The 18050-nt window shown below is 33.9% G+C and overlaps 7 protein-coding genes across 7 annotated transcripts; 3 read left to right on the top strand and 4 right to left on the bottom strand. All coding sequences in view use genetic code 12, as the record gives it.

Moving 5' to 3' along the window:
- Window positions 1-1843: 1843 nt before the first annotated feature.
- On the bottom strand, window positions 1844-2971 carry J8A68_004452 (uncharacterized protein; the record flags this gene model as incomplete). Its single annotated transcript, XM_049408412.1, has 1 exon — window positions 1844-2971. One exon carries the CDS (start codon window positions 2969-2971, stop codon window positions 1844-1846), a length of 1128 nt encoding a protein of 375 aa, XP_049262297.1.
- Window positions 2972-4192: 1221 nt separating this feature from the next.
- Window positions 4193-9171, bottom strand: J8A68_004453 (uncharacterized protein; the record flags this gene model as incomplete). Its single annotated transcript, XM_049408413.1, has 4 exons — window positions 4193-4785; window positions 5304-6765; window positions 6834-7464; window positions 8132-9171. The coding sequence occupies 4 exons, from the start codon at window positions 9169-9171 to the stop codon at window positions 4193-4195; spliced, it is 3726 nt and encodes a 1241-aa protein (XP_049262298.1).
- A 167-nt stretch (window positions 9172-9338) lies between these two features.
- Window positions 9339-10844, bottom strand: J8A68_004454 (uncharacterized protein; the record flags this gene model as incomplete). Its single annotated transcript, XM_049408414.1, has 1 exon — window positions 9339-10844. The coding sequence occupies one exon, from the start codon at window positions 10842-10844 to the stop codon at window positions 9339-9341; it is 1506 nt and encodes a 501-aa protein (XP_049262299.1).
- Window positions 10845-12246: 1402 nt separating this feature from the next.
- Window positions 12247-13338, top strand: J8A68_004455 (threonine aldolase; the record flags this gene model as incomplete). Its single annotated transcript, XM_049408416.1, has 1 exon — window positions 12247-13338. The coding sequence occupies one exon, from the start codon at window positions 12247-12249 to the stop codon at window positions 13336-13338; it is 1092 nt and encodes a 363-aa protein (XP_049262300.1).
- A 117-nt stretch (window positions 13339-13455) lies between these two features.
- Window positions 13456-14397, top strand: LYS5 (holo-[acyl-carrier-protein] synthase; the record flags this gene model as incomplete). Its single annotated transcript, XM_049408417.1, has 1 exon — window positions 13456-14397. One exon carries the CDS (start codon window positions 13456-13458, stop codon window positions 14395-14397), a length of 942 nt encoding a protein of 313 aa, XP_049262301.1.
- A 97-nt stretch (window positions 14398-14494) lies between these two features.
- PGA39 (Pga39p) lies at window positions 14495-15130 on the bottom strand (the record flags this gene model as incomplete). Its single annotated transcript, XM_049408418.1, has 1 exon — window positions 14495-15130. One exon carries the CDS (start codon window positions 15128-15130, stop codon window positions 14495-14497), a length of 636 nt encoding a protein of 211 aa, XP_049262302.1.
- Window positions 15131-16858: 1728 nt separating this feature from the next.
- Window positions 16859-17977, top strand: CDC43 (protein geranylgeranyltransferase type I subunit; the record flags this gene model as incomplete). The annotated part of the gene is made up of 1 exon (XM_049408419.1): window positions 16859-17977. The coding sequence occupies one exon, from the start codon at window positions 16859-16861 to the stop codon at window positions 17975-17977; it is 1119 nt and encodes a 372-aa protein (XP_049262303.1).
- Window positions 17978-18050: the final 73 nt, after the last annotated feature.

Genomic DNA, 18050 nt, shown 5'->3' on the forward strand with positions numbered 1-18050 from the left:
TGTTAAGCGTACAATGAAACAGATGTTGGGAAAAGGATAGAGTTAGAAGCAATCACAAAGCTTGATCATGAGAGTTTACCCCAGTTCTTGTTTGCATGGACCTATTACAGCGTTCCGCCCAAGCCTAAAGTTGTACATATGCGTCGGCTTCTAAACTTTACGTGTTCATACTTCCGACAATACCCAACAAGTGTAAAATATTCGAACATTAATAGGCTTGGTAGCTAAAGTGTTGGCTTGTTTGAATATACGATTATTAATATCCGAATCTCGTATTAATGAAAAAGGCTTATCCAAGATGTTATTATTCTGGAATCAACTCTTCTACTCCCACATCCGACAAAATATATCAGCTCAAGGCGTAAAGTAAAATATTTTGCAAAGTCAAGTGAACTTTACATACATTTTCAAACCAAAACAGGTTGTAGGCTTTGCTACAATTGAGTAAAGCCTCAATTTTGCTGTTTGAAGGTTGTTCCACATTTTGTATCATGAAAACTGAAACCGCGTTGACCTTCTCTTAATTAAACAACTTGTATTTTATTGTTCCGACATACACTATGAGATCGGAACAATATGATATTTTAGTTGAACAATACGCCGATGGCTTTTGACATCTGGGGAAAAAAATAAATCTTAGTTTGGGGAAAAAAATAATTGGTTTGCGACAAAAAATAAATCAGACACTTTTTTTTCACGACGCGAATCTAATAAAAATGTAATTGTCTTTGAATGATTTCGGGTTATTCGTGTTTTAGAATTTGTTCCGAAGAACGCGTAATGACGTAAGCCCTTTTTTTATCTGGAAGGTCAAGACGTAAAGAAAAGAATATTGCTGGTTTTGTCTCGAAGTATGGGGTAATAATCGGGAGTGGCTCTATTCTTGACAGAGCTTAATTGCTTGCAGCATAAGCTTTATTCCGACTCCACGTGTGGATATCCAATGTAGTTTCAAATATCCGAAACCATATTTGTATCTGTTTTGGGGGAAGAATTGGTATAATTTGGAAAGCGGCTGGTATTATCTATATTTCTGAGAAGAGAAATAAAGAAATAAATGTTCGAGCAATATTTTTGGACAAGCTGGTCTGCTTTCAGGCGTGTTCAAGCAATATTTTTGGACCAGCTGTTCTGCTCTCAGGCGTGTTCAAGCAATGTTTTGGACAAGATGTACTACTCTCAGGATTAATACTAGAACTTCAAAACTTGGACCACGCTATCTGTGTAATATTCGTTCCCTTCTCTTTCGTCAGTTTTTACTAGAAAATTTGTCTGAATAATTTGCTGCAAAGAATTAAAATTACTTTTGTGAGATTGGCTGCGAAAAAAAATATCTCCAAAGAGAATACTAGCAAAGATGAATTCGAGGGAAATATTGAAATGTGACTACCTAGCTTTTTTGGCAATATGATTTGGCAAAATGATAATCTATTTTCCAAAAATAATATAGGGGTGTTTTCGTAAAATTTTTTCAGAATAAAATTGGAGAAATGAATTGCTGCAAAATCAGCCAAATATTTGTGGGTTTTTTCAAGAAATGTTAAAACCTGAAAACTAGAGGCGGCCGGAATAAATTATGATGGATAATTAATCTAAGCTCGACACCTCCCTATTATTGCTTATAAGATAATATATATTTCGTTTTTATATGTGCTGTCCGAATTCTCTTGTCATACTTTGCTACGTTACGGAAGCCACCCAATTAGCCTTTGCTGAAGCTATTGAAGTACTACTATTTCAACAGAAAGTTCTAGCTATGTATTTTCATATAAAGAATCTACGAATTTATATAGAAAAACAATAGAAAGTTTTCAGGATGAATCCTAGAGGGAATACACCTGCATTAACGTTGACCGTATGCCTTCGTGGCATAGTCACCATCAATAACAATGATATCTTGTGGACGGTAGTTATAGGTCTTGTTGAAATATTCTTGCAAAATATTCTCAACTCCCTTGGCATATCTTTCTTGAGCATCCAACGAAGTTCCTGAAACATGAGGAGTCATAGCATTACCACCACCATTTGGATTTCTCATAGTAACCCAAGGATGATTCTTTGGTGGAGGTTGGGGATACCAGACATCACCCCCATAGCCTCCTAAATGGCCCGAATTGACAGCATCAGCAACATCTTCTTCAACACAAATGGCACCTCTTGCTGTATTGACTAAGTAAGCCCCGGGCTTCATTTTTGAAATAAGTTCCTTATTGAACAATCCTCTTGAGGATTCATGCAATGGACAATTAATGGTAACGATATCAGCTTGGGCAACCATATCTTCTAAATTTTCAACTCTTTCGACAATATTGTCAACACCATTGAATAATTTAGAAGCATCATTAAGTTTCTGAACAGCTTGTGGTGGTAAATCTTGATAATCAAAATACAACAATTTCTTTGGGTTGAAAGCAATCATTCTTTCCAAAATACGATATCCAATTCTACCAGCACCAACAGTGGCAACAACTTTCCCTTCCAAATCGTATTCGTCTCTGGCAACACCAGCAATATCCCATTTACCTTGCATAGACATTTCATGGGCAGGAACAAAGTTTCTAACCAAGGCCAAAATAGTCATCATCGCGTGTTCTGCAACTGATTGGACATTGGATCCGGTAACTTCCAAAACAGAAATGCCACGTTCATTGGCTGCATCTAAATCAACATGATCAGATCCGACACCAGCAGTAATGGCAATCTTCAAATTCTTGGCTTTGGCAATTCTTGAGCGAGTCAAATATGCAGGGAAAAATGGAGTGGTGATAACAATTTCTGCATCGGCCAATTCGGTGTCAAATCTGGATGAAGGTTCTGGATCCTTTTCGGTAGTGGTTACAAGTTCGTATCCATGAGATTCGATAAACTTACGAAGACCAAGTTCATTCTCAATGGTACCTAATAATTTAGGTTGATCTTTGGCGTGTTGATCACCTTGGTAAAGAACTAATAATACTTTTGATTTTGTCATGATAGCTATGAGAATTGGGGTTTGATTTGAGGTTTTTATTGAAAAGGGAAAACTGAAGAATTGAGAATTGAAGTTGGGGATTTGTCTACATATTTATATTTATTACTAACTAATCATTTCTTCAAACAATGTATATTCCTAATTCAAAAATACAATCCGGATGCATTCTTTAGTAATATCCGAGTGATTTTCTAAGATTTCTTTACCCAATTCCAGTGCCTAATGCCGAAATTGATTATTTTGATATGTCCCCCACCCACTCCCCATAATTTGTTGAATTTCCTATTGTTAAAATTTGGCTGCGAAAACAAAAAGACGCGGATGATTTAAGCGAGAAGCGATTCCCCAGAAAAAAAAGAAATCACTCGGAATATTTCCCATTTTTCTTAATTATCTCTTTAACCTATTTCCATGATTTCTCAATATCAAGGAAGACGGGGAGGAGGATTGCGCATTGTTGCTACCGAAGTGAACTTCTGTAACAAGTTGAGATGTATATATGCTAATATTCTCCACTATATCAATTAAATTGAGGACAAGACAAATTAGGCTATTTATATGTAAATTGAACTACCATGTACAAGAACTCATTGAATCCTAGAATAAATGAAAATACAAAGAATGAATATTCTGGGCTCCAATAAGCCAAAGCCAGCAAAAGAACCTTATATCAACATATTGCTATCTACTACCTGAGGGATCTTCCACTCACGACTACTTTTAAGATAAGAACTTATGATTTTCAGGATCAAAAATATGAACAATTTTCTTCCTTTCTATGTAGTTAGTATATAACTTTCGTTCTTTGCAAAACTTATAAATATTGTACTCTATGCAATCATCTTCAGAATATTTAATTCGAAAATAATCTAAATCAAAAGTGCTAATTAGCTTATAGTAGGCAAATAGGTGATACAAATTCTTATCTAATTTAGTATATCGCTCACAAATATCTTGCAGGAATTCCACATGATTGCATCTTAGGAATGGTTTATAACGTTTATACAAATAAATGGATTCCTCGGGGCACACCATTATAAACCTGGTGATACAATGGTCCATATATAAATTGTTCTTAAAACAATATATGGCTAGATTAGTATTCATTAATATATCATTTGGTTCAAAATCTTCATCTGGCGTAGTACTGTAATAAGTTCTACCTTCCAAAAAGTTCTTCAAATTAAAATAGTCACACATAAATGGATCTTCATATAGATATTAGAAACCAAGCTCATAATTATGGTTACTAGGGAATGTAGAAGGATATTTAAGGTCTGCAGGATATATAGGGCTTGGAGTCTTATCCTTATAGAACTCATCAATATAATAAAATTCATCATACACAATGTCAACAATGTTTTTATCGTGATAATCGTCATAGTTTAACTCATCTATTAAATATTGTGTTTTAGCATATCTCTTATCCAATTTAAGCATTTTAAATCTTTGTTTATCTTTATTGATAGTAAAATAATAACTTAACATATTCTTTAATTGATCATATTTCATTAAATTGTCAACATTCTTTAAGTCATAGAAAACCCAACTAGGGTATCCCAATCTACTATCATAAACCCCTTTATTTAAATATGAAAACTTAGTACACATATTTTTATAGTCATGTTCTTCTAATAGATATTTAGCAAATTTATGACTGGCTAAGATCCCATAGTCTATACAATTACCAAAGTCCTCATATTCTAAGGTCTCTTTTGTAATTTTACAATCTTTCACTACTCCATAAAAATAAGGTAAATATCTTCTATATATTGGTTCTTCTTCGTCAATATAGGCGAAAGAGTAAATAAAGTCTCTTTCAAATAAATTTGTATTTCAATTCCTCATACGGTAGTAGTGTGGGGAGAAAAAATTAATAGCCGGGTAATCTCTTGATTCTCGTAGCACTTTTTTACGGTTCATTCGTTCAGCTTTACTACGGACAAGAAATTTTCCCCGGTACTAATTTTAGGTCCAGCCCTCTGACCCATTTCACCGTGTTGACTCTCCAACTTTCAAGACTAACTCGGTGCCACATGTTTCTTTGTCATTTATGTATTTCTATATAATTAAGCATTGTAAAATCAAGAGTTTGTGACTCTACTTTCATCTCAAGGAGCTCAGTATTACAATCTCGATCTATTTAAGCTCTCGGTATAACAGTAATGGCTTGCTTCTTCCGCTTTGCGAAGATGCTACTGGCATCAATGTCAAATCTATTAAAGATTTAAGTCAAAAAGCAAAAATTTCATTATATTACTTATGCAAAATCATCATTTCAAATCATTATCCACATCCTCCTATATGTATATATATATATCTACTTACTTACTTCTAAAATTTCCAAATGGACCAGCAGGAGTAACACCTCTCTCGATCTCATCTTTCTTTGTCTGCAAGAATTCAATCGGATAATCTTCATCATCGAATATACATATCAAATCTCCATTCTTAGTTCGTTCATAATAAATTCCATGTATCATCAAATTATCCAAATTCATAAACATAACCTTCAAATATTCAATTATTGGCTGTAATTGATGAATGATATAAGTAGTTACCAAATTATCTATATTTAATTTATCAATTCCCTTTGGATCCTTTTGAACATTACAATCACAATCAATACCACCCATATGGAATCCCAGGTGGAGGGTATGTGGTTGTCCTCTATGGATTGGATATTTACTATAATGGAAAGTTCTTTCCATTATAGGTATGCATACTTCTCTATCAGCTTGAAGTTTACCAAGAATATATCCTATTAACATATAATAAGTACTTTCCAAGTCTAATTCGGTACTAGATTCAGTATAGAACATTTCTTGAAGTTTGATTAAGACTAATTCACAACCCCAACATTTACATGTATGTAGTAAAGATTCCATAAAATCTGGTTTATAATAAATGAAGGACGTGAAGAAATCAGGTAATTGTAATGTCCGTAAATTGGTAAGAAGGGGGGATTTACCTCTAATTGTTGATTTTGTGAAAAAACATAAAAAGAATGCTTCCATGAGATGTTCATTTAATTTGTTGAGTAATATAGTTGATAATCCCAAATTACTATCAAACATTTTAAATCCTGGAGTTGAAAAATCAATAGTTAGTCTGGATAGGTTACATAAGGTTTTAACAAATCCACCCAAGGGGGATAAAATATTCTCTAGTTGTTGGTGAGGTCTTAACCAATCAAGATTTGGAAATGATTCAACTTCAAAATTGACAAGTTTGGGTAAACCATCATTTTCGATTGAATATTGGGCAAAATCATGAAAGAATTTTTCATAACAATTACATTGATTATCACGATGTTCATTACAATCAACTTTAAGATATAAATGAGTCAAATATAATAAATCAATCTTGGTTTCAATAATACTAAATCGTAATTTCTTATTTATTGAATGTAATTTAGCATCTAATTCTTCATTTATTTCAATTTCTTCATCTTCATCTTCAAACATCAGCATTTCATTTCTCAGAGATACAGCTTCTTTATGACGATGGAATAATGTTAATCCTTTTAATTTCAATTTCATATTAGGTGAACGTAATTTAATTGAATTTATGATTTCTAATCCTAATTGTTTAGAAGTTGAACAAGTTAATGTGAATAATGAATTGAATACATTCCAAGGATATACTGACAAATCGAATTCTTGTAAATCCAATTCATTAAGCATCAAAAATAAATTAGTTAAACATGGAGGGATACTAGGTTGATATAATTCATGTAATTTCGTAACTACTAATTTAAACATTTTATGTCTAACATTATCATGGGCTAAAAACTCCGTCAATTGTTGAATACCAGTAAAATATTCNTCGTAACTACTAATTTAAACATTTTATGTCTAACATTATCATGGGCTAAAAACTCCGTCAATTGTTGAATACCAGTAAAATATTCCATGAATGATATATGAAAGAAATTCAAATCTTGAGAATAATTAGCAAAATAATTTAATAAATCTTTTTGAATGGTTTTGATAGAATCATCTTCTTCTTGTTGATAACATTTATCGAATACAAAGAACTTAATGAATTGACATAATGATTGATTTGAATATACCGAATTAATGAATTTATATAAATTTGCAAGTGAAATGACTAAAGAACTATCCATATACTTGATACCATTATCTGATATAAACTTTCTATGATCTCCTCCATACTTTATTGGGAGTTCTGAATCTATTACCACCGTTACTCGTTTATAAAGTCGCTTTATAGCTAAAGGATATAATGCAGTACATGTTCTCAGTAAATTGACCAAATCAAATTGATCAACATATTGGCATATTTCATTGAGAATATGCGGATGAAGTCTACTGACTAATGAATTGGAAGGTTGTTGAATTTGTTGGTGTTGTGGGACATTACCCTTGAGCAGTATATGAGGCGATGAATATGTGCCATAAATATTGCCTGGTGGAATGGTGACCATACTTGGTCCAGGTTCCGGATTTACCATCTTTTTTTTTTTGCTTCTTCGGAAAAAAAGGGGGAATATTAGATTTGTTTGTCTTATATATTAAGATACCCCTTTATTGTAATAATTTGTATATATCAAGTGGAACGGGCGGTCTATTGTTGGGTTATTCCTTAAATCTAAAGAAGATTACTTTAGTTTTAAAAAAGAGGACTTTTTGTGGAGTTGACAATATTAATTTAATATAAAATTCTTGAACATCAACGAAAAATAGGAGTAATAAATAATTAATAAATTTGCTTTTTGCACAACTTTTATTTTTCAATTTAAATAGTAAATTTCTTTTTGATTCAGGTGATGATAATGATAGAGATAATGATGAGGTAATGTGGAATGCGTATATGACTCAGAAGATTGCTTTCTAGAAAATAACATATGAATATGGATTATGGGTGGTGTTCCATTTTGTTTAAATATTTAGAATAGATCTACTGGGCAAAAAGACAGTTTCATATCTACATCATACAAAGATCATATAAAAATTTAATTTAATTTTTCTGCCGATATTTAAAATGTAACGTTACATTTACTATGAGCACTTGCCCCATTTTTTGTTCATTTATTTTTTACATGGCCCTGGTTTCTCTTCCCTCACGTGAGTCAATGAATGACGGAAAGAGCAATGAGGCAAATTGGACAAAGCACGGGTGGAGGTCCCACTAAACGTCAATCCGGCCTTGGTGGGTGGTGGGGCCACGTCGGAACCAAGCTTTACGACAAAATACGCTAACACGAAATTGTCATTTGACATTTCCATTTTATGAACTGCTCGACCGGAAGGGATATGATGGGCAATAATTTCATCAACAGCTGTTAAATATCCTTGGAAAATCCTTTTAATAGCTGGGGCCTTATAAATATCCACTTTGAAAGAAAACAAGGAATAAGGAACGTTTTTTTTTTCAAACTTGACATTGAAGGTCGTGTCATTAATTCTAAATTCAAGGCTTTCAACGAATTTGATAAAACTAGACCTGACTTCTTGGAATCTTGGTGATTCCGTGATGTCTTGATCGAAGGGTGACATGATAATATGACTACCTGAGAAAAAGGGCATAGCATAACCCACGCAACGATAAATGCAGAGAGCTTCTTTATTATCATCATAAAACTTGGCTAAATCTTCTCTAATTTTCTTCGTGTTTCCCCAAGCATAATTTTCAAGTAATTCTAAGTTTTCTTCGACCATACTGAAGGTTTCTTTTAAAGCTTGTTTTTCAATGGTGAATTTTTCAAACATGCTACGAACGATGGTAGGTCCGTCAAATTTTTTCATTAATTCATGCATAGGAATAATAAGCCTATCATCGGCCCTTACCAACGAATTGTGTTCTGAAACAATTTTAATTAAATCATCCGGAGCATCATTACGTTCATAAGGTAATTGTTCTTTAGCTAAGGCAAATTTTCCAACAGGAGCTTGAAAGTTACGTAAAACCGTAGCCATATCAGGCTCCTCATAGACGTGAGACGACATTGTCTCGCCATTTTCATTAACGACATTTTTTTCAGAATTTTTTTCGAAAGAAAAGTTTTCATGGGGAGGCAAATTTGAAGTTTTGGTGGTTAAATTAGCGTTGACAGCGGATGCAGCAGCATTCGTGCCGACTTGAGGAGCCCCAAGGGACCCCTGTCCGTTAGCCCGAGACCGATTCTCCGGCGGTGAAGCATCAAATGGAGTACCTACTGTTTCCAGCGAAATCATTTTTTTTTTTGTTTTTTTGTTTTTTTTTTTCTGGTCTTTTGCGCTTGGAGAAATACTCGAACTATCGGCGGGTATTACTAAATAGGCTTTGATCCTAATTTTAAATTTTTCAAAATTCACTATACAGAATATACACTAACTATATCAAAAAGTAATCTAAAACAAAATTATAACTTATTGGTAAGGTTGACATGGACAGCCTTAGCTTGGGTATACATGTTCAAACCATATTCACCTAACTCTCTACCAATACCACTCATTTTAACCCCACCAAATGGCATACGACCATCAGCAGAATTACTTTCATTAATCCAAACCATACCTGCTTCCAAATCAGCAGCCATTGTATGAGCAACACTAAGATCTTTAGTGAAAATCATAGCGGCTAAACCATATTGGGAATTATTGGCAGTTTTAATTACTTCTTCATCAGTTGAGAATTTTCCAACCACAACAACAGGTCCAAAGATTTCTTCTTGAACAATTCTCATACTAGAATCAACATCAGCAAAAATGGTAGGCTTGACATAATAACCCTTGGCTAAATCACCAGTAGTATTCTTTTCACCTCCAGTTATAACTCTTGCACCTTCTTGTTTACCAATTTCAATATATTTCAACACTTTATCATGTTGTAATTTTGAAACTTGTGGTCCAACAACAGCTTCTGAATCAAACATATCACCTTGTTTGTAATCTCTTTCAACAACTTGGGCAAAGATTTCAAGGAATTTTTCATAAACTGATTCATGAACATAAAGTCTTGAATTGGCAGAACAGATTTGTCCTTGATTCGACATAATACCAAGAGCAGCCCATTTAGCGGCTTGTTCTAAATCAGCATCAGCTCTGATAATCATAGGAGATTTTCCACCTAACTCCAAAGTAACAGCCTTCATATTTGCTGAAGCTGCCTTTTGAATCGCAGCACCAGTGGCAGTAGAACCAGTGAATGCAATCTTATCAACATCTAAATGGGAAGCCAATGCGGAACCAGCAACAGGACCATAACCAGAAATGATATTAACAACACCTGGTGGGAATCCAACATCTCTAAATAATTGTGCTAAAAATAATAAAGAAAGGGGAGTAAGTTCACTTGTCTTCAACACAACTACATTACCAGCAGCTAAAGCAGGAGCAATCTTCCAAGTAGCCATAGCAATAGGATAATTCCATGGAATGATTTGTCCACAAACACCAAATGGTTCATGTATAGTATATCCTAATCTTGAACTATCATTTTGAATAACTCTACCTTGAACTTTATCAGCCCAACCAGCATAATATCTAAAAATATCAATTGAACCTTGAATATCATAAGCTGCATTGTTAACTTTTGGTTTCCCAGAATCCCAAGCTTCAATTGCCGTGATCAATTCTGCTTGTTTTTCCATGGCATCGGCGAATCTATATAAGAGTCTTCCACGTTCATCACCTTTGACTTTTTTCCATGATTTGAATGCTTTACGGGCGGCACTGACTGCAAGATCGACATCTTCTGGACCGGCGGCGTATACCCTACCGTTGACTTCACTGGTGGATGGATTATAGGATTCAATAATTTCTCCAGACTTGGACTTTACGAATTCATTGTTGATGAATAAACCTGATGGTTGGTTGTAGGTTTGACCATCTGGTAAAGTGACTGAGTATTCTAATGGGAGGGACATGTTTGTGATAGGATAGTTTTAACTTTGATTGATATCTAGTTAAGATTCTTTACAAAGAAAAGAAGAAGAAGAAGAGAAGAAGAACAAGAATAAAGTTAAAAAGTTGGGGATTTATCAATGGATTTATATAGTAATTGAAGAAGCGGAATTATTATTCTCAATCTAATTTTTTGGTGGGGCAGGGGTAAATATTGCGAAAGGAAAAAAAACACACCTTGAAAAAAAAAAAATCAAAAAGCGCATCTCTAAACTCCACCGAATTTGATCGCCATTTGGACTCTTCGGGTTCTTCTTTCTCAGACAGTTCACTCATTAAAGCTTCTATACATCATACCAACATCATAAACTTATCTCTATCACCGATTGCTAATTCCAGGATTTGCTTAAGTCAGGAATGCTCCTCAGTTGAAAGTATAATTTGTTATTTTTCCAACATTCCGGAAACACTTTCCTATTTGGGATAATAAATTGCGTAATCGATTGGGATTGTTGCGTTCTTATTTAATTAATCATCCAGCGTTGAACCATTTTGTTACTGTTACAATATCAAGAGCTCCGATGAGTGACAACGGGATTTCTGGATGTTTCCGGGTGGGTGTTCACGAAAGCTCACATTCGGTGTTTAGCAAAAACAGCATTCGTTCATCAATTTGGTTGATTAAAATCTTCATTAGCGAATTGTATTCTCTCAAAAGACATGAGAATGTCATTGGAATATTATTTTGCAATACTGATGTACTTTCCAAAGATTCCGAAACTTACTAAAATTAAGCTTAGTTTATTTATAAATTTACGTTCAATGGACGTTTGTCGTTGACAAATTTTCAGCAACGGTTATGTTCTATGATAATTTTCCATCATAGTGTTCTTATTCCCAAATAATGTATTTACTAATTTGAAACTTGTCACCCTTGGTAGAACTAACACCAGTTCTTTTTTTGAACGTCTTAAAGGCATTAGTTGCTTGCGGTCTTTTAAGCAAACAAACTGACAATTGGTTCCGTTAATGCCAAGTAATATGGACCCTTCGGACCTACATTTCTTATCGGGAATGAATGTAAGGGTAGGCAGTTTCTCTTTAAAGAAGCTGTTTCTCAATTAGTTAGACCCATAGCAGATGTATATGATTCTACAAGGCTTATATACAAGTTGTAAAATTTGATGATGATGTAAGATAACGGATGCAAAAAAAATTGTGGGACCAAAATCCTCCTTAATTTTGTACTACACCCAAGGGATTAAGATAAGCCTCCCCAGATTACCCACCAAAAAAAACTGAATTTTTCAGGGCCGTACAAAGCAAATGACACCCAGTTTCTATTTTAAAGTCTGAGATAACAACTACTTTCCTTCTTGAAAGTCCATCTATAAATTATCAAAATCTGCAACTCTCCCCATAAAAATGGATTTCTCCAACTTTACCAACCAAAGTCCAGCACACAATGAATTTCGTAGTGACACATTCACTACCCCTACCTTATCCATGATTCAATCACTCGCCAAAGCCACTTTGGGTGATTCAGTCTATAACGAAGACAAAACTACCATTGAGTTAGAAGAGAAGGTAGCCAAGATGACTGGGAAACCAGCTGGGTTATTCTGCGTCAGTGGAACCCTTTCCAATCAAATCGCTATGAGAGTTAATTTAATGCAACCTCCATATAGTATCTTGTGTGATTATAGGTCACATGTTTATATTGATGAGGCAGCAGGAATGGCAACTTTATGTCAAGCTATGCCACAACCTATCATACCTAAGAATGGTATTTATTTAACCTTGGAAGATGATATTTTACCAAATTTTATTCCTGATGATGGAGAAATTCATGTTGCTCCTACGAAATTAATCTGTTTGGAAAATACCAATCATGGAATGATTTTCCCAATTGAAGAAATTAAGAAAATATCGGAATTTTGTAAAAAGAATGATGTTCGTTTACATTTAGATGGAGCCAGATTATGGAATGCTCATGTAGCTACAGGAATCCCATTGGCTGAATATTGTCAATATTTTGATAGTGTTTCTCTTTGTCTTTCAAAAACTTTAGGAGCTCCAATTGGGACTGTTTTAGTTGCCGATAAAAAATTTATTCAAAAGGCTAACCATTTCAAGAAACAAAATGGAGGTGGTATTAGACAAAGTGGAATTTTAACCAGTATGGCTATAACTGCCATTGATGAAAATTTACCAAAATTAAAACAAACTCATGAAAGAGCAAAAGAATTAGGTAAGTTTTGTGAGGATAATGGAATCATTTTAGAACATCCAGTTGAAACTAATATGGTATTTGTTGACCTTAATGCTAACAAGATTGATCCTGAAAAATTTGTTGAAATTGCAAAGAAACATGATGTTAATATTTATTATGGTAGAATTGTGTTTCATTATCAAATCTCGGAAGAAAGTTTCCAAAAATCAAAGAAAGTTGTTTTGGAAGCAATTCAATATGCCAGAGAACATCCATTTGAAGGTGGCTCTATTCATAAATATTAGGTAGGTTGTATACATACTTGTATAATTTTATGGTTTATAGATTTGATGAACAACAGTAAGCGAGAAAAAAAACCTTCTTGTAAATCTCTTAATTAATTGGTAGTAGTAGTTAGTAGGATGACATCAAGCAACTTGTTTGATGGTTTAGAACTAATTACGCAAGCTCCTAAATCAGGCAAGTCTAATGTAATACTATTCACCACGCGCATCACCTCAAAGCTTACTGAGTTTTTACAAGATGATTTCAACTTTGAACTCTCATTAAGATTATTGAACAACTTAAAGGAACAACTACGTATCCAATCTATAAAAGATGAGTCACTACGATTTAAACAATTGATAGCATCCTTATTTACACGAGCTGTATTCAATTCACTACTAGAGAAAGATTTATTTGAGAATATCAAGTTCACTTATAATGATTATGGAAAACCACAATTATTAAATCAGAATTTCCAATTTAATTCCAGTAGTTCAAATGATATCATTAGTATAATTATTGAATTTTCAGACACGGCTAATCCAATAGGTATAGACTTATCTCATGCCAGACAGCCAGCAATATCGAAGGAAAATTGCATTGAAGAATTTCGATCAATATTCCATCCTGTAGAGTTATCCTATTTTGATACGATTGAAGATGTTGAAAGAAGATATTTTGAATTTAATCATTTTTGGACCTTAAAGGAAGCATTTACTAAATTGATAGGTTCGGGGTTAAACGTGGAATTGGCAGATTTTTATTTCAACGTGAAACAAGAGTTCAGTGAGAAGCAGGACCAGCATTGTAATGAATCAATACCGAGAGGTATGGTATCCGAATATTCATTAGATTGGTTTAGAGATATACAACTTAATATTGACAATTTATTAGACAAGAGAAATAAATTTATAGAGAACTTATCAAATAAGCTGGTTTTCAATTGTCACTGTTCCATATTGGAGAATCGACAAGAGGAGGAATTACCAGTAATAATTACATTTATAAATCAAAACGAGATTGAATTAATTCGTAGTTTTGAATTGAATTTTGAAAACATATTAAATAAGTACATTTAATAAAATTGAATAATTATTATAGCTAAGCTAATTGAGCTAAGGTATTACTATAGACGAAAGGAAAGAACTAGATCTAAATCAAATGAATCGGAAGAACTTAAATCAAGAAAGCACCGACAGCTACTGCAGCAGCAGCCATTCCAAAGTGGAGTGAATTTCCGCCATTTACAAGTTCTTCTGGAATTGGTTCAACTTCAGCTTCTTCTTCTGCTTCAGGTTCAGCTTCAGGTTCAGCTTCAGGTTCGGCTTCAGGTTCTGCTTCAGGTTCTGCTTCTCCTTCAGCTTCTCCTTCAGTTTCTCCTTCAGCTTCTCCTTCTGTTTCACCTTCAGCTTCACCTTCTGCTTCACCTTCTGCCTCACCCTCAGCTTCACCTTCTGCTTCTCCTTCAGCTTCTCCTTCAGCTTCACCCTCAGCTTCTCCTTCAGCTTCTCCTTCAGCTTCTCCTTCAGCTTCACCCTCAGCTTCACCTTCAGCTTCTCCTTCAGCTTCACCCTCAGCTTCACCTTCAGCTTCTCCTTCAGCTTCACCCTCAGCTTCACCTTCAGCTTCTCCTTCAGCTTCTCCTTCAGCTTCTCCCTCGGCTTCAGCAGTTTGTCCTTCTACATCAGCAGATGTCCCCTCAACTGGTTCGTCTTCTCTTTTGATCAAGACCTTCTTGTCAACGTTTTCAATAGCGGCAGTATTGATGGAAGCTGCAAGAGCTAAGGCTAATGTTAATGTAGATACCTTCATGTTTTTATTAAAATATACTAAATCAAAATAGTTGAATAAACTATGCAGAAAGAAATCAAAATCTGTTTTGAAATTTCACTTAAAGGGAGAGGATCTTGGTGGTATTTATATCTTACATAAATATATCTGGGAAGCTTAACGTAGAGACGAGTATGAATGTATGTAACTTCAATTAAGAGCGCTTGCACTATTCTTGGATAAGTGGAGATTTGTAAGTGGTCTAAAAATAAAATTATCCTTGCAACTTTAATAACGAATATGGAATTTAGGTTTTAAAACTCTTAATATGCAACGCTAACACCACAGTTTGGTCGTCTTCTTGTACTAGGCACGGGGTCAAAACCCAAAAAAAGGTGTGGAGGAAAAGGGGGTAATACAGTAACCGCCTTTGAAATTTTGAAACGCTATGTTTTGAAATGTAAATAGCTCATTCCAAGCGTTGAATTTCCTTAGTGTCTATTTAGTTTTTGTTTCAATGGGGGTGGCTTGGCTTGTTTTCGCTTGATTTTTTTTTGCAACCTTCTTGTTCTCAGCTGTCAAGAAACCAATTCATCTGGCTTTTTGAAAGTCTTGGCTGAATCGCCTTTGAAGGTGCTTGTCTTTCTTGATTAGGTAGGCAGATTCAAGATTGTATATTTTTTTGGTCAAACCACGTTTTGTCACAAGAGTTGTGGTATTTATTTTATTATTCTTTGCAACCTAAATTGGAGAAAATATGACCCACGAGGAATCTGTACTTAACCCCATATCTCCAAGGCCGTTCAATTTTCGATTAAAGTTTATAACTTTAAAATAATATTTTTAGAATATGGTTCGTTCAATTGAAAAGACGCGATTAGTGATCGTTGCAGATCACGAAAAGTAGTTTAATTCATTCTAAGCGTCTATTTGGCGAAGATGCATCCAAATTAGGAACAACTTGCGAATTGATCTTGTCTCGGTTATCATGCGATAAATAACGAACTTCCAATTCTAATCTGAATCTTGTGATTCTTGAATTGTGTTTCGATTTTAAAGTTCTAATTGAATACACAAATTGATTACAAACAATGACACAATTATTATTATTTACAATGGTCATGAACCCCTAAGATCTAGAAAAACCAGATTGTCTTTCTTGCACAAGGGATATTACGAATTAATTCGGCACACGTAAGAAAATTATGCAAGATGTGTAAACTAATCTCGAGAATAAACAATAAACCGAACGAGGTTATAATCCCTAAAGAAAACACCTCCTTCAAAAAAGGTTCAGTGGAACACAAACTACGAGCCATCAAGATAAGAGAATCATCATTGGGTATTGTTTGTTTTTTTAAAATGGAAAGAAGCCACGAGATAACCGATGATTTGTAGCCTCTGAATTACGAAACGGTTAGTTTTTTCGACACAAGGGATGAGACGCGACACCACTTTTTCAACCCTTAAGAATAATTGTCCTTTAGCGTGGGCCAACAAAAAGTTGCTTGGTAACAAGTACATGGAATTATAAAACTTAGTAAAATGTTACTTGGGAATGTAGATTCTTTTTTAAAACAAGTGGGGATATGGATGGATGTTGACTCGGCGAAATAGACTTTTTCAAATTTAATTTAGTACACTATTCACCAAAACGAAAACCGCGCGATAACAAAAGCAAAATCTCCAATATGAAAAATTAATAAAATTAATTACTGAAAAAAAAAATTGTGAGTCTCCACTCAAAGGGTGTCAATTGAGAACCCCATCATGAATTCCTTATTATTAGCGAAGCATGAGAAATTCTTTAATAGATGTCTAATAGGACTTCCATCCTCAGCATCATCAGAAGATTCTGATAAATTGGCAATTATCTATTTTTGTCTTCATGGATTACAATTAATAAATAAATTCAATTTTAGTAATGAAGAATTACAATATTATATTGATTTTATATATCGAGATTATTTAATTGAAACTGAAGATATGATTGGATTTAGGACAACTAATTATTTTAAGAGTTGTGGTGAAGAATATGATCTGATTAATTTATCTGCTAGTTTATTTGCTTTATATATTCTTCTAGTTCTTAAATCCAATTATTCTATCAAGATTCCACAACATAAGATTATGAAATTGTTGAGTAGATGTCAAATTAAGTCAGGACCAAATAAGGGAGCGTTTGTTCCTACGCTTACTTATCATAATGGGGAGTATGCCCAGTTTGGAGAAACAGATCTTAGATTTTGTTATATTGCATTACTTATTCGACATTTAGTAAAGTATGACGAGGGTAGCAACCGGGATAATGATATAGATACCCAAGCATTACAAGAGTTTATCTTGACTAGATTGAATCATGATGGAGGATTCAGTTCTCAAATCCTTGATGAATCACATTTAGGTTTTACATTTTGTGCAATTTCTGCATTAAAATTATTAAACTATCCAATTGAAAAGTTAGAACAAACCCGAGAATGGTTAATTAAACGACAATCAGATTATCCTGCCAGTTTATACGACTCCATTGAATATCAATATTATCGAAAAGAAGATATAGGAGGATTCAATGGTCGAGATAATAAATTCAGTGATACTTGTTACTCATGGTGGGCTACTGGAGCATTATATATTATGAACCCACAAAATATTCAATTGATAAACCAGGCTAAAGCAGAAGAATATTTATTAACTCAAACTCAAAATGAATTATTTGGAGGATTTGCAAGAGATATTGAAGCAAGACCTGATCCAATGCATAGTTTTATGGCATTGGCAAGCTTATCATTATGGAATCGAGAAAAATATGGATTGAATGAGATTCAACCTATTTTGGTGATATCTCACGATCTGTATGATTTTTTTAAGAATCTGATTCAATATTCGTAAACTACTTTGTATAGATAGGGAATCTTCTTTGTTCTAATCTGATAGAAAACAATACATACTAAGAAAAAAAATA

The sequence above is a fragment of the Hemisphaericaspora subhashii genome, assembly GCF_019202705.1.
Source record: "Hemisphaericaspora subhashii strain CBS 10753 chromosome Unknown scaffold21, whole genome shotgun sequence".
NCBI lineage: Eukaryota > Fungi > Ascomycota > Pichiomycetes > Serinales > Debaryomycetaceae > Hemisphaericaspora > Hemisphaericaspora subhashii.